The sequence below is a fragment of the Hemiscyllium ocellatum genome, chromosome 22, assembly GCF_020745735.1.
Source record: "Hemiscyllium ocellatum isolate sHemOce1 chromosome 22, sHemOce1.pat.X.cur, whole genome shotgun sequence".
NCBI classification, from domain to species: domain Eukaryota; kingdom Metazoa; phylum Chordata; class Chondrichthyes; order Orectolobiformes; family Hemiscylliidae; genus Hemiscyllium; species Hemiscyllium ocellatum.
The window spans coordinates 36,364,755-36,380,066 of NC_083422.1; the positions used below are offsets into that span (position 1 = coordinate 36,364,755).

General features: G+C 40.9%; 1 protein-coding gene across 1 annotated transcript in view; it reads left to right on the forward strand.

Moving 5' to 3' along the window:
* LOC132826148 (phospholipid phosphatase 4-like) overlaps positions 1-15,312 on the forward strand; it is a 191,597-nt gene that overhangs the window by 74,367 nt on the left and 101,918 nt on the right. Inside the window, exons 3-4 of the mRNA XM_060841794.1 lie at positions 3,594-3,684; positions 3,810-3,873. Of these exons, the coding sequence (XP_060697777.1) occupies positions 3,594-3,684; positions 3,810-3,873 (155 nt within the window). The remainder of the gene's footprint in view (positions 1-3,593; positions 3,685-3,809; positions 3,874-15,312) is intronic.

Consider the following 15,312-nt stretch of genomic DNA (forward strand, 5'->3'; position numbering starts at 1 on the left):
TGTCCTTCCCTCACCACACCAACACATCTATGATCATGTATAGGCATTCAGATGTCAAGACAGAAAATCAAGTCACCACTGTATTAGTTAAGCCACTATTGAAAATAACATGCCATAATTGATGCAAAACAAACCAATACAGTGAAATTGAAACAACAAGTTCCTTATGAAAACAAACGTTTCACTTATGTTTTCCAATACTTATTGAAACAAACATTTTGCTTGTGGTTAATACCTTGTGGCAATTAATGTCTACCTTAAATATTTAAAAACCTTAAGTCAATAACCATTTTGATTCAATGAGCAGGTGGAGCTGTTCCTCAAAGACACACCATTGAGAAAATTGTAACTTGGAAAATCAGCCATGCAGTACAAATCTTACAGTGATGTTATGTAGCCAAGCACTCTCAACTACCCTAGCAGTATTTATTTTTAACCATACCTAGGTTTTTGGACAAATTTGCAAATCCGAAGGAGTTTTCCCATTTTTTTTTACACACAAGGCTACCTTTCACAATCCTGAAGGGTATCTTACCTCTCCCAAAGGATACAAAGGTGTTTCAGGTCCATATCCAGAGAGGTACCTTACCACTCTAAAAGTGAGAAATTAAAAAATTCCTCCAGGATTCACCAATCATGCCCATACCTTGTTCCTTCACTGTCGCTGGGGCAAATTCTGGAATTCCCTCCCAGTAGCATTGTGGGTCAACACACAGCAGGTGGACCACAGCGGATCAAAAAGGCAGCTCATCACCACCTTCTCAAGGGCAACTAGGGATGGTCAATAAATAATGCTGGTCAGCCAGTGATGCCCACATCCCACGAATGAATAAAAAAACATATACCTATGCCAACTCACGCAGCCTAATACCCTCTGCGCATCCCCTGTATGACCCCAATACCACTATGCCAATTTACAGACTACTTTCTTCTCTCTTCACCTACCATGGGCCAACACTGATTATTCTGAATGAACAAAGCTGTAAAGCATTGGAAATCTTAGTGCTATCCCAGACAAGGCACTTATTGCACCCATCCACTACCTTTAATATTCCCTCCCTCCACCATTGACGGACAGTGCCAACAGTGTATATTTATATCATGCTCTGTAACAACTTTTCCCAAGACTCCTCAAGAGCGCCTTCTACATCAGTGAACCGTACACTATGAAGGGCAAAGAGTGAAGATACATGTGAGTACTAGCTTTGCACATTCCCCTCTATGTCATGCATCATTCTGACTTGGAAATATATCGCTGTTTGTCCACTATCGCAAATCTTGGAACTTCCTCCCTAACAGCACTATGGATGTCCTTACACCCTTAGGACTGCAGCAGTTCAAGAAGTCAGATTACCATTAGCTTCTCGCGGGCAATTAGACATGGACAATCAATGGTGTTCTAACCACAACGCCTAGATCTCAAGGATAATCCGCATATACTCACGCACATAGGAGAAAAAATATAGATCTGTTACTTAAATTCCCAACTACTTGAATGACTGCCATGTGGTATAGATATATCTATGATGTTGTTTGATAGGGAGTTCCAGAATTTTAATGCAATAACAGTGAAGGATCCACAATATAGTTCCAAGCCCAGATGGCACATATTTTGACAGGGAATTTGCAGATGGAGGTGTTCCCATGCATCTACTTCCCCTCATCGTTCTTGATAATAAAGGTCATGGATTCGGACAGTGCTGTTTGAAGGAACCATGGTGAGCTGCTGTAGTGCATTTTGTATGTGTCCCTACACACTGCAACAGTGGTGAGGGGAACAAATGGTTCTGGTGGTGGATGAGGTCCAGATCAAATGGGTTGCTTTATCCGGATGGTGTCACGCTTCTTGAGAGTTGATGGAGCTGCAGTCATCCAGGCAAGTGGAGAGTATTCCATTACCTTCCTGACTTGAACTTTGTAAAAATGAACAGGAGGTGAGCTGCTTGCTGCAGAATTCCCAGTCTTGGGTAATCCCAGTATTTGTACAGCTAGTCCAGTTCACTTACTGACCAATGTTGATAGTAGGGCATTGAGTGATACTATTGTCTTTGAATATCAAGGCAGATAGTTAGATTCTCAGATGGTTTGATTTTGAAGAGTTCTGAATAGTATTGGCACTGTATAAACATCAGGGGACATTCCAACTTTCAACTTGGTTTGAGAAATAGATCACATAAAGAAGTATCAAATGTAAGACTTGGGTTGGACACTTGAACTGAATGTAGTAAGGAATCATGAGTCAGGTATTTGTAGATCCAAATTCAAATCCAGAACGTGAGCATAATATTCAAGGTTGACGGTACAGTTCAGTACTGGCTGAGTGCTGCACTGTTGACAGTGGCATCTTTCAGATAAACAAGTAAACCAAGACTTGGTCTGCCATCTTGGATAAATTTGAAAGATCTCAAAGCTTCAGAACTTCAGAAAAGAGCAGGGCTATTGTCCCCAGTGTCTTAGCCAATATTTATCCCTTAACTGGCATCACAAATCCAAATAATTTGATCCTGTCACATTGCTGTTTATGGGAGTTTGTTGTGTGAAAATTCATTGCTATTGTTCCCTATATTACAATAGGAATAACACTTCAAAAGGACTTCATTATGGAAAATGCACCTTATAGATGCTATATAAATGCAAGTCTTTCTTTTGCTTCATGATTTAATTGTGGCATTAGATCAATGCGGAGTTAATTCTTTGAGCAATTTACATTTTAATTGAATTAAAGCTTTGTCACCACTCCATACTTTCCTCATTTTCATGTTTATCAGCTTCCATATTGAATGTTGCTAACTCATCAGTGGCAATTAATGCATTAAAAGTGTCCACTTTACAAAATACCATTGTGCTCCTTCGTGAATTATATGTACTTAACAATGAGCAAGGACAAGTCATTGTTGGATCATTATATACTGGCAAATTGGGCAGCATAGTGGCTCAGTGGTTAGCACTGCTGCCTCACAGCACCAGGGACTTGGGGTCAATTCCACCCTTGGGCGACTGTCTGTTTAGAGTTTGCACATCCTCCCCATGTCTGCGTGGGTTTCTTCCGGGTGCTCTGGTTTCCTTCCACAATCCAAAAAGATGTGCAGATAGGTGAATTGGCAGTGCTAAGTTACCCATAGTGTTCAGGGATGTATAGGTTATGTGCATTAGTCAGGGATAAATGTAGAGGAATGATTCTGGAGGGTCAGTTGTTGGGCTGAAGGGCCTGTTTCCACACTGTAGGGATTCTAATTCTAAAATGTAATGATATGCAACTTGCATTTATCTTAAGGTGGAAGAATGTTTAAAACTATAAAATTAGTTCACATTAGCATCAGAGTGATAATTGTGGAACAGACTTTACATCGGCTGTCTGTGAGAAAGAAAATATTGAAAAATAATTGTTGATTTAGTTTGATGTTTAATTAAAAATCCCCATCGTGCTGTTGATAAAGGATTGAAATTATTTTATTTGAGAGCAATTAATGACATCAGTTAAAACACAGAGATATCAGATGTCGGATATTGTGTATGATTTGCTGCATTCAGTAATAATCATGGAGGTGGAATTCTAAATGCACTTCTACTTTTGTGCCTCATTGTCTCCACAGGCTATTTCTTTCCTCACACCCCTGGCAGTGATCTTTGTTGTCAAAATAATTCGCAGAACAGATAAAACAGAGATTAAAGAGGCCTGTTTAGGTAAAGTATTCATTCAGTGTATGTTACCATGTTATGTATTTCAAATTCACATCCAGATATTTGTGATTCTCTGTTTTTAGTTTGAACGCATCTTACAATGCTTGTTTTTCTTTTTCAATACTTAGCTGTTTCTCTGGCCCTTGCTCTGAATGGAATCTTTACCAATACGATTAAGTTAATAGTGGGAAGGTAAGTTGTGATTTGTACAATACAGCATGTTAAAATTAGTGGTCCCATGAATTCTATAAAATTATGTAGCGTTGAGTTAGGAAAAAAAAAATGATCTCAGCTGGACAAATAAACAAGGAGCAAGTTAGCAAGAAATTTACCACAATGTTTCTTTAGAAGATCTAATGGGTAGTGCCTGTGATGTCATGGATTACATTGTATGGCAGACAAAATGAACAAAATTAATGTTTTGTTTTGAACAATTAAGAGTTTAACATCACATAAGAAGACTTAAGGCTTAGATGTAAAACAACTACAATAATGGAAGATTAAGATAGCCAACTTTGGTAAAAAAATCACAATATTCTGATAAACCAGTTGTGTTTTTGGATATGATGTTGATGGATAAGAGCTTGGTCCCGAAATTCACAAGGGCAGAATGTAACAGTTAATGGATGAAAACTGGGAGTTGGTGAGGTGGGGGATGTGATTGGTTGTTGGGAAGGGTTATAGTGACATCACCATTATTTCTAGACAGGCAACTGCTCTTGAGAAGAAAATGGTACTACACAGGAATTCAAGACATCAGTTATTTCCATATTCTGTAATTTTTCAGCATAGAGATGGTAAAGTCCCCTTTTGAAGGTACATAACAGGAGCCATTTCAGACTTGCTTCAGATGTAGCAAAGCCAGATTTTTAACACTGAAGTCTTTTCTCACACAGTGACATGCTTCTGCTTGAAAGCAATTGGGATTGTGCTGGGTGATGCATTTGTGTTAAATGGCTGTACAGTAGAAATTGGAAAAATGTTACTACCTTCTGGTTACCCCTGTTCTTGTCTGGAGTTGTCTGGTATTATGGATGACCTTGAAATTCACTTTGGCATTTTACAATGTGAAAAATTGAACGGTCAGGAGCAGTAATTTCATGACTTTGAGACCTTGCTGAGTGCAGTGCTTGGATTTGTGCTTAGCTTGAAGCCAGTTGGTGTGTTTTTATTGAGCTCAGCTCATTGTAAATCTGAGCACTGTGTATGAAGAGAATTTGCAACATTGCTGGCTTCATGCTGCACATCTGCTGCGTGCTTAACGCAACCACTTCCAGTGGAGTACAAACAGGAAGTGTTGGAGCAACTCAGGAGGTCTGACAGCATCGCTGGAGAGAGAAACAGAGTTAACATGTTGCATCCAATATAACGGAATTATGCCTAGAGTTGGTAAGGTTCTCATGCATTTGGAAGTAAAACTTGACAGTAACAGCATCAGTTCATTTTTGCTCAGCTTAAGGGGACTGCGTTTAGTGATCCCTCTCTTGTGATTTATGGAGGAACACTAAAAAAGGAACCAAGGAGAGCTGCCGACCAACCTTGGCAGCCTGTTGTAACTGTGGGCCCAGCAACAATGACCAAGCAAACCCTCGGCATTGCAGCTGAAGGCAAACTGAACCCCTTCTTTAGCCAGGAGGTTGCTGCACCTCCTTTGTCACCATCACTTGGTCAACTTGGCCCATACAATGCTTTTTCTTCTATTGCTTTCTCCAGTTTGTTATCAATTTCATCTGGCTTATGTCACACTGTGTTGCTGCTTGTAAATGTTTGGTGAGAATTACTCAGTGCATTGTGGGGTATTGATTTTCTCTGGATCACTGACAGCGACAAGCAGACTGTTGTACTCAGCCTAAGGGGAAATTAAACATAAACATGCACGCTGATGCTGCCCTACAAGAAACAATTCGAGGAGGCACAGTACCTTGTGGAAGTGATGGTCCTCTCCCCGGCCAGTTGGATAACCAACATGGAACCTACAGTACCACCTTTGGGTAAAGTCCACTGAAAGATAATCCATTCAGGCACTGGAAAAGTCAGCAAGGAACAGGACCCCAGCGACTCAGGTTCTACCTACCAAGAGCTGCTGGCCAATCAGAAGGTGGGAGGTCTCCAGGTTGATAGCGCCATAGGGAAGATGGTGGCTGCTACACAGAAGATCCTGACTGGAGATTCAGAAACATGGAACAACCCAAGCCCAGGTAAATGATGACGGGAGGAGATTTGTATGTGTGGTTAGGGAACATGAGGAGTACAACAACAGCTGAGAACAGTTCTCACCTGGCTCCTTTTCCTGGTGTCCTTGATCAGACCTTGATCTAGAGTGACCTGAACTCGAGACTAACTGAGAGAACTGGCTGTCTGATTTCTGTCAGTTTTACAATATTCAATTATGATCTTAAGTTGCTTCAAGAATGTTGCAGTTTCAGATAACAAACCTTTATAGGGACTTGATGATTTGCAGTGAATAAAGTTTTTTTAACATTGTGGTTTTAACATGTGCAAAGAGATGAATAAATCGCTTTTCTAAAAGCACTTTTTGTGCATTCTACTGTCACTCTATGGCTCATTGTTTTGAGAAAGTGCATTGTTGGGTAATGGGAACGGAAGGGCCATTTGTTGACATGATGGGTGATAGGGCCATGATGTCAGTTAGGTTGGATGATCAGGGCTGTGTGAGGGGTGAGGGCTGCAGGATGTTCCTGTTTTATTTTACATTGAGGATAGTCCCACAACCTTTTAAATGGGCTGGCTCCACAGCTGACATGCCCTGTGGCTGCCTCCGCACTTTGTCCGGGGTCAGCTGGTCCAAACTGCATCCATTCATGAAGATCTCACCCTTCTATCCAGAGTTTCCCAAGGTGGGCATGCAAAGGCAGGGATTGTCCAGACTCCCACTTCTCACCTTGGGAATAATTGGGGGCTTAGGAGAAAGTGAGGACTGCAGATGCTGGAGGGTCAGAGTCAAAAAGCACAGGAGATCAGGCAGCATCCGAGGAACAGCAGATCGACATTTCAGGCATATACCCTTTATCAGGAACGTGGTTGGAGCAAGGGGGCTGGGAGATAAATAGGAGGGGTGTGGGGCTGGAGGGTGAAGGTAGCTGGGAAGGCAATGGATAGATGCAGGTGATTGTGATAGGTTAGACGGGAGGCTGGGAAGGAAGATGGACAGGTAGGACTGTTCAAAGAGGGCTTGTGGAAGCTTGCTGTGTGAAAATTAACAGTGGCTTACCGACAATGACATCAGTGACTGTGCTTCAAAAGTATTTCATTGGCTGCAAAGCAACTTGGGACAACATGGAAAGTGCTATATAAATGCAAGTCTGCTTCATTTCTTTGTCTGCATTCCCATTCTTTATACCATCTTCAAGTAATGAAAGGTTTAACTTACAGGCCTAACAAAAAGTTTGCAACAATTTTTGTTAGTGCTTGCAAGTGGACATCCAAAAGGCAGATAATTCTACAACTTGAAACGATATTGATCTGGTTGAGACACACTTTATTGCTACTGGGCTATAGTGACATTTTATAAAGCCACTTAAAGCTGAGAATCTAATAATGGCTTCACATAATCAGAAACATTTTTATTGCCTGGAGAAGCTGAAGATCAAAAAGTGTAATGCCAGATTTTCATTTCAATGGCATTACATGCAAGTTACGCTGTAATCCATTTCAGTGTATTTTTCTCTCTATGTTGGAATAGTGTAGCAAATGAAAGCTTTATCAAATACATTTTCAAACCTTTATGTGTCTAATAACTTTACTTGCCACAATATTAGATTCACAATATTGTTTCCCTCCGAGAAGTGACAGGAAATGTCTACCACTCCTCAGCAATCCCAATTTGAATTCACCTAACAATCAGGTCAGAACAAGTGAAAAGTTAAGAAGGAGGATCATTTATGGGATCTGACTTGGTTCTGGATTGTAGTTATGTCTTAACTGTAATGAGAAATTGTATGATATTCAAAGAAAATGCATTTGTACACTTGGAGACAATGGTTTTGATGTTTACTAGGGACCATAGTGAGGGTGGAAAGAGAATTTCCCACGTGAAACTGCAGAGGAATGGATTCCCAGACACCTTGTCAAAGGAAACAGCAGCACACCTTGTCAATTTTTCATCAGGCTTGCCCCCTGTCAGCCTCCCTGATTGGCAGGTTGACTGTTAGGCAGGAAAGCAGCTGAGTGGATGGCAGCTAAACAGGATGAGTTGGAAATTGTTGGAAGATGGGAGGGCAATGGAAAGCAGGTTGGTGATTGCAACTTCTGTAATGACACCAGCTTGTTGGGGCCAACAGTAATGCTCCTGCTCATCCGGGCCCACATGAAGGGAGGAGCATAACTGATGGTCAATGACAGACCCTTCTTGCACTCTTCACCTACAGCATTCCCAGCTACAGAACCACTCGCTGGTTAAAAATTTTTTAAATCCTGAGAAGTAGGAGGTGCAAAGCCTTTTCCTGACTGACCACTTCAGTTCAAACCACCCCCATGTGGTTTTGAGTCTGATGTGAGGTTTAAGAATGGATTACTTCCCCACTGTCCCAAAGCTGCCTGTCCTTGCGGGGCTGACAATTGCCTCTTATATATTGTGGGGTCATATGCAAGTTCAGTTTTAAAAACTGAACCGCTGTTGCAATCTCTTACGTGGAATGCAACAGCTGGAACTAATGTGAAGAGGTCTCTAAGCATCTGGTATATTATATCAAGATATGTTCTGGTTGAATGTGTAGTTAATAAGGTATGCCCACATTACACTGAATGTGTGAGACTCCTCTATGTCCATTTATTAGTCTTGTCAGCCTGAATAAAGAATGATTTATACAAATTTGTATGATGATTGTGTTCATTCTGTGATGTGTTGAGATGGGAATTATGATTAAGTTTAGCAACAAAATTCTTACCATCTGTTTTAATCATAGGTATAAGCTAGTAGGGAGCTAATAAAATTCTTCTAGTACGATATTTGGGGGCAAGCATCCTAATGGTTAAAGCATTTATTGTTGACCAAGCGTCAGGCTGCTAATGACAAAGACAATGAATCTCAAGAATCAGATAACTTATGGATAATATGGCTTTAAGATTCCACCTCATACACACACCAAATTTGTATTCCATAAACTTTACTCAGTTGCAAAAGTGGAGAGAATGGGAGAAGACGAATAGCAGAACATGATGATTTATTTCCCCGACCTGTCTAAGACACAAAAATTGTACTTAACAATAGAATATTGTGTGGGATTGTACAAGGTGCAACTGCTTTCCCCACACCACCACCTAAAAGGGAAGGGGTTGTGTTTGGTCCTTTGCCACGATCACAATGGCTGCCCTGCACCAGTTTAATGCTGAGAGCGGAGTTAATTGCTTTAAGCAGGACTTCTGCCTCTATCCCAGCCTAGAGAGCTGTCAACCAATCCAATGGCTCCTGCTCTGTAGTGGCAGCAGTGCATGCTTGTATTGTGGCTACTGCTGGTACTACAGGCACACCTATCATGACAAAGTGCCCAGGGAATGAGTCTGGGATCTTGCTGAAGGGACATGAACATGTTCAAAAGACTGATGTAGAAGGTTAAAAGGTGGCATGACCTGAAGGACAGAGTCTTTTAGGAACACAGGGGATCTGTATAAGAATTTCTGTGCACTTTACCCAATACCAGGCAACTCAATCAAAACTACCAATCTTCCCACGCGATGGGGTGGGATGACAGAGGCCATTAATTGGGCCTGAAGGCTTCAATAAGCCCAAGGGTAGCATGCTGCCAATTCCTCTCCTGGCCCTCATGAAGTTTCAGATGGGCTGGAGGCAAATGGCTAGGCCACCTGTTGAATTTTACATGCCAACCCCCATCCCACTAACAATAGGTATAAAACCAGGTTCATTATTTCAATTTGCAAGCCAAATCTTAATACCTGAAAACTTCCATAATAAGGTAAATTCCCTGATCCTCTTTTATTTGAATGGAATATGAGTTGGCAAATTTTCACCATCTTTGACCTTTGTCCTCCCTAAGTGGAAGGTCTGCAGCTATCAGTGGTGAATTGCCAGACCTGCCCTAATAATTTATTCAATGTTGCTGCTTATTTGACTTCCCCATTCTAACCTAATTATAATTTGGTGCTGGCCCATCTTCCAATCAAGCCTCACTTTCAGTAAAGAGGCTTGGGAACCAAAAAATCAAGCAACGTTGGCGGGCTGGAGGGGTGGGGGGGATGGTGGTGGGTGGGGGGGAAGAAGTTTAATTTCCAAAATTCTCCTCACACTCTCCACTGTCTGGGTCAGGCATTCTTCTATTGCTTGAAACAATTTTTTCTTTCACCCATGACTGAGAGATTTTGATAAATGAACCATTAAGGACAGAACTGTAAACTTTGGAAGTATGAAAAATGGTGAAAATCAGAGTCCATAACAGACTGTTCAGAACTTGATAAAGGAACCTAGGTTAATGTTTCAAATGGAGTCCTGGAACTGATGGAGGATCCCATTCAGAATAATTCCCTGCCCACCTTCTCTTTCTGTTTTTTGTTGAAAAGTTTGATTAAGTAATTATACTTTGTAATGGTGTGTCATGAATGGACAGTGGTTATAATTTCTAATATTTCATCTATAGTCTAACAGAACTCTATAATATCGTTACAGAGCTCTTAAACATTTGGCAAGGGATTTCTGGCTCAATGCCTGGTTAATAATACAATGCCTCTTTATATTGCATTTTTTCTCTCTTTGTTTAAATGTATTAGCACTGTCAGATAGATGGTGCAAAGATTTATTCAGGCTATTTTCCTACAGTGGCATTCGTATTTTCCTTTTTCTCTAAATTGATCATTATGTCTGTATGCAAAACCAAAATAAAACTAATATTTGAAAACTGTGCGAAGAGGAATGAGCTAGGTCTCACAATAATTCAAAATTAGGCAGAGCAGTAGTGCGGCATCTCGAGGGGGAATAACAAGCTTGTGTTGATGTAATCCATTTTACCACATCAAGACATCCCAAAGCACCCTGCAGATAAGGAAGCACCTTTTAACTATAATACTGTCATAATGTCACAATCGTTCACTTTCTTCCTATTGGATAACCTGTTTTCATGGTGTTGGTTGATGGATAAAAATTTTGCCTGGGGAGCAGGGTAAAATTCCCTGTGCATTTTTGAAATGGTGTCCTGGAATCTAATTGCATCCAACTGGTAGGCTGGACAGGGGAAAGGTCAGTACCACTCTTAGTACTTAAATCCTAATTCTAATATTTCTATATGCTACCTGAGCTTTAATGTGTAGATAGCCCCTGCAAACTACAGTAATATAAATCACGTGGGATGGAGAATGAGAAACAAGCGTCCAACATACACCTCAGCAACCACACACCCCCACCCCACCGGTAACCACACAAGACCAGGAAGCCTGGCTATCCAAAGTTGAAGGGCCACTCTCACACTCACTCTCAGGTGCTGCTGCTGCTGCTCTGAAGGGAAACAGCCTCACTCACTGGCTCCCACATTGGGAATGGGAGTGGGATTAGGATTCCAGTTACCAGGGTCAGCGTCAAATTGCCTTCATGGAAACAGATAGATCCTCAGGTTTGTGACATTCCAGAGAAAGAGTCACCTGAGTGTCCTGTAGCCTTGAAGAGATTCTATACTTTGCAATTCAATTGACATTATCCTTTTCAAATGGACTACATAATCCTTCAATTGGTGTCTTCATATTGAGTTTTTTGACCTGCTGAGGCCTCTCCCTGAGAGGAGAGGCATGAAGATGTTTCTGGAATTGTTGGGTTCTTCACAAGGCATTACAATGACCATGGCAATCTTTATCTGTTGATGTTAGAGCAGAAAATTCCACAGGCATTCCAGCAAACTGATGAGGCTGCCCAACAATGTCAGATACATCCGACTCTCCGTGACAGTCCTTTTGTATATGAAGGACACTGAGATCAAGATTAATACGCTTTTGTAGCCAGTGTCTGACAGTCTTTAAGCCTCTTGTTTCCTGTTGTTCCAAATAACCCTGTGCACCTACTTCATGGCCACAATGACTCTTAGCAATTTTTTTAGATGCACCATAGAAAGCATCCTACCTGGATGCATCACAGCGTGGTATGACAACAGTTCTGCCCAAGACTGCAAGACGTTAGGTTTGTGAACACAACCCAGTCCATCATGAAAACTTCCTTCCATTAATTCAGTCTATACTTCCTGCTGCCTCAGGAAACAACCAAAATAATCAAAGACCCCTCCCAACCCTGTTATACTCTCTTCCACCCTTTTTCATTCAGCAGAAGATAGAAAAGTTTCAAAACTCGAACCAACAGGTTCAAGAATAGCTTCTTCCCTGCTGTAATGAAACTTATGAATAGACCTCTCATATTATAGTTGACCATTCTCTGCACCTCTCTGTAGCTGTAACACTATACTCTGCATTCTGTTCCATTACCCTGATGTATTTATAAGGTATGATTTGCCTGGATAAAACAAAACAATACTTTACACTGTATTTTGGTATATGTGACAACAATAATCTAAATTCAAATTTTAAAATATTTGCAGTGTTCATAATCCACTCCCTCTCCTTCCCACAGACTTAGTGACTATTTCCAAGTGAACCAAGTTCGGTGAATGATATTGTTGGTGGCAATGCTGTCTGAGAGGCAGGGAATTGAAATGTCTTCCATTTCCAGAATTGTAGGCTCTGGAGGATAAAAGTCACTATTGCTAACTTCAGTCTGTGCAAGCAGCATGCTATTTTATTGAGACACTTTCAATCACTTAAAAGAGCCTGGCAGTTGATGAGTGCTTGAAGAGTACATGGAAACAGTAAAGAATAGATACATGTAATCACGAACTAACTGAAACATCTTGATGCCCACATCTCTATTCCCAACTGCCAGGCCAGAGTTTGTTTCAATGATTGACAGAGTATCCGCTTCATAATAAATTAATGTGCAGATCTCTGTGCTTTCTCCTACAGTGACCTGCAGTTCCTTGCATTATATGCTATTCTCTTTTGCTGGAAGAATATGTTGTGCTAATTAGCTGTCACAATCTCCAGATCCTACAGCCAGAATCTTTTAGGATTTGTGAAATGCATGATGATAATAGTAGACGAAAGGAAACACAAAACTTGGATGAGAGACTTCAAGGTGCTGGCATGCATTACAGGCTAAAAGTGAAGCCAGGTTTCAGTGATTGTGAGGCAAGAAACAAAGTGGATATGATACCCTGAAGTCAATCCTTGAATATTACAGCTGGAAGTACCCAGCTGACTTTCTGTGTTTCTGTCAACTTTCCGATTATTCCGCTGACAACTGATTTTATTTTTTGCTAATCCTGTGATATTATTAGATTTCCTCTGACACTGCACTGGGATTCTTGAAGTTATTGAGGTACATTCAGACACAGATGTTTCTTTCTACTTGATCCGTGTTGCTGCATTTGAAGTTTTATTCCCATTTATTTCAACAGTTGCAGTCACGTTTTTGATTTAAAGCAATATAGTTTCATCAGCTGTCTCACAGAATCCTTATAGTATAGAAGCAGGCCATTTGTCCGATCAAGTCACACTGACCCCTCCAAAGAGCATCCCATCCAGACCCACCCTATCCTTGTAACCTGCATTTCCCATGGCTAATCCATCGATCCTGCACACTACTGGCAGCTTAGCCTGCCCACTTTACCTAGTCTGCATATCTTTGGACTGTGGGAGGAAAGCCGAGCACCCAGAGGAAACCCACACAGACACAGGGAGAATGTGCAAACTCCATACAGACAGTTGCCCGAGGCTGGAATCGAACCTGGGTCCATCAGTGCTGGCCACTAAGCCATCATGCTGCTCAGAAAATTAAACATTCAACCATTTCCCCTCTTCCAGCTATTTGCTTTAAATAGATGGTGTTCTGTAAATGAGAAATTACAGGACAGGTCTGCCAAATTTTAAAATATTCCATTCCATCAGCAAGACTTGTACTTTTGTCCTAGCTAGGATTCCGTAGAGGATCCGGGAATTCCAATCTGATCAGTGTCTGTTCCATAAAATGAATACAATTCAGTACAATTTATTTGCTTAATATGATGTCAGCAGAAATCACATGAGTATGGGAAGCCACAGTGTATAAAAGTATAGTTATTCAAACATTCCTTCCCATAATGTGAAAAGGGTATTGCATGCAGTATAATTTGCAAGTCACGCCACATCTAGAGTGTATAATGAAAATGATCATGCATGAATAAAAGTCTGTTTGTGCTTTCAATTTCATGTGTCCCTGCACACATGATGCACGCACAGTTTTTGTCACATCGTTTTGTGGTACCCTCGTGGGTTATTATCTGTTTGCTTGGTTTAGGCTTGTTCCTGAGGTGATGTTGCAACCCTTGGGAAATTTGCAGACAACATGGCTGTTGGCTGTGGGAAGGTATCAATGGTTCAGTTGAATGGGCATGGAAATGGTAAATAGAATTCAATGTGAAGAAGTGAGTGGTTATGTATTTGAGGAGGGAAAGCCAATCAAAAAAATGTAATATATAGGAGGATATTGAGAGGGATAAAAGAAGTGATAGACCCTTGAATACATGCCTATGGGTGCCTGAAGGTGACAGAATAGATGCCAAAGGTTGAATAGAAGGCATATGAAATGCTTTCTTTCCATGATTGAGCTAGTTAATACAAGATGTAATGCAGGAACTGTATTAGACACTAGATAGGCCGCAGCTGATTTTCTGTGTAGAGTTCAGGTCATTACATTACAGGAAGAACATATTTATTGTATAGAGAGTAGAGGAGAGCATGTTGTCAGAGCTTGAAAATGTAGCTATGGGGCAGGAATAAAGGAGGTTGAGGGGTAACCTTAAGAAAGTGCATGTTAAAATGAGAGGCTTGGATAGAATGAACAGTAAAGATGTGTTTCCCTTGGTGGAGAGAGAGGTAAAATATCAGTGAGAACAAATTTAAGACCAAATGATTAGAGGGGACATGAGGAAAGTCTTTTTCACCTAGAGGTTGGAGAATGTTTGAAATTCACTGGCCTGTTTGGTGATTCAGGCAGAAAGCCACAATCTGTTTCGAAGGAACCTGGATCTGTATCTGAACAGCTGTGAGCTGCAGGGCCGCAGACCAGCTGCTGAGAAACAGAATTAGAATATGGAGTATTTTATTTAGCTGGCACAAACATGATAGGCTGAATGGCCTAGTTCTGTACTGTACTTTTCTTATGGTTCCAAAGTAATTTGAAGTTACTAAGTGGACTAAACTTTTTTTAATCTTTAGCAATGTGTTTTTCATTTTAAGATTATAATATAGCTGAACTGATTTTCTCATGGTCCTTTTAGCAAATTTCAGCATTCCCTCAAACTTCCCATTTCGATGGGGGTAAAGTGGAGATGATGTGTAGTGCTGAATTTTTCAATCATTCAGGAAGTGTCTGAATTCTTCACTTGTGTACTGATGGGTCATTGACTTTGATCACATTGTCAGAAATACCATGATATCTGAATTGTGCTTTCAGGCTTTCTGTGACCTCAGGAGTAGTCATTGATGTCAGTTGGTCTAACTCACAGTGGTGTGACTGTGATGGGAGAATCAGTTCCAGTGAGAGAGGAGAGGTCTACTCCAAGCTCTATCCATGGTTTGTCTGGGATG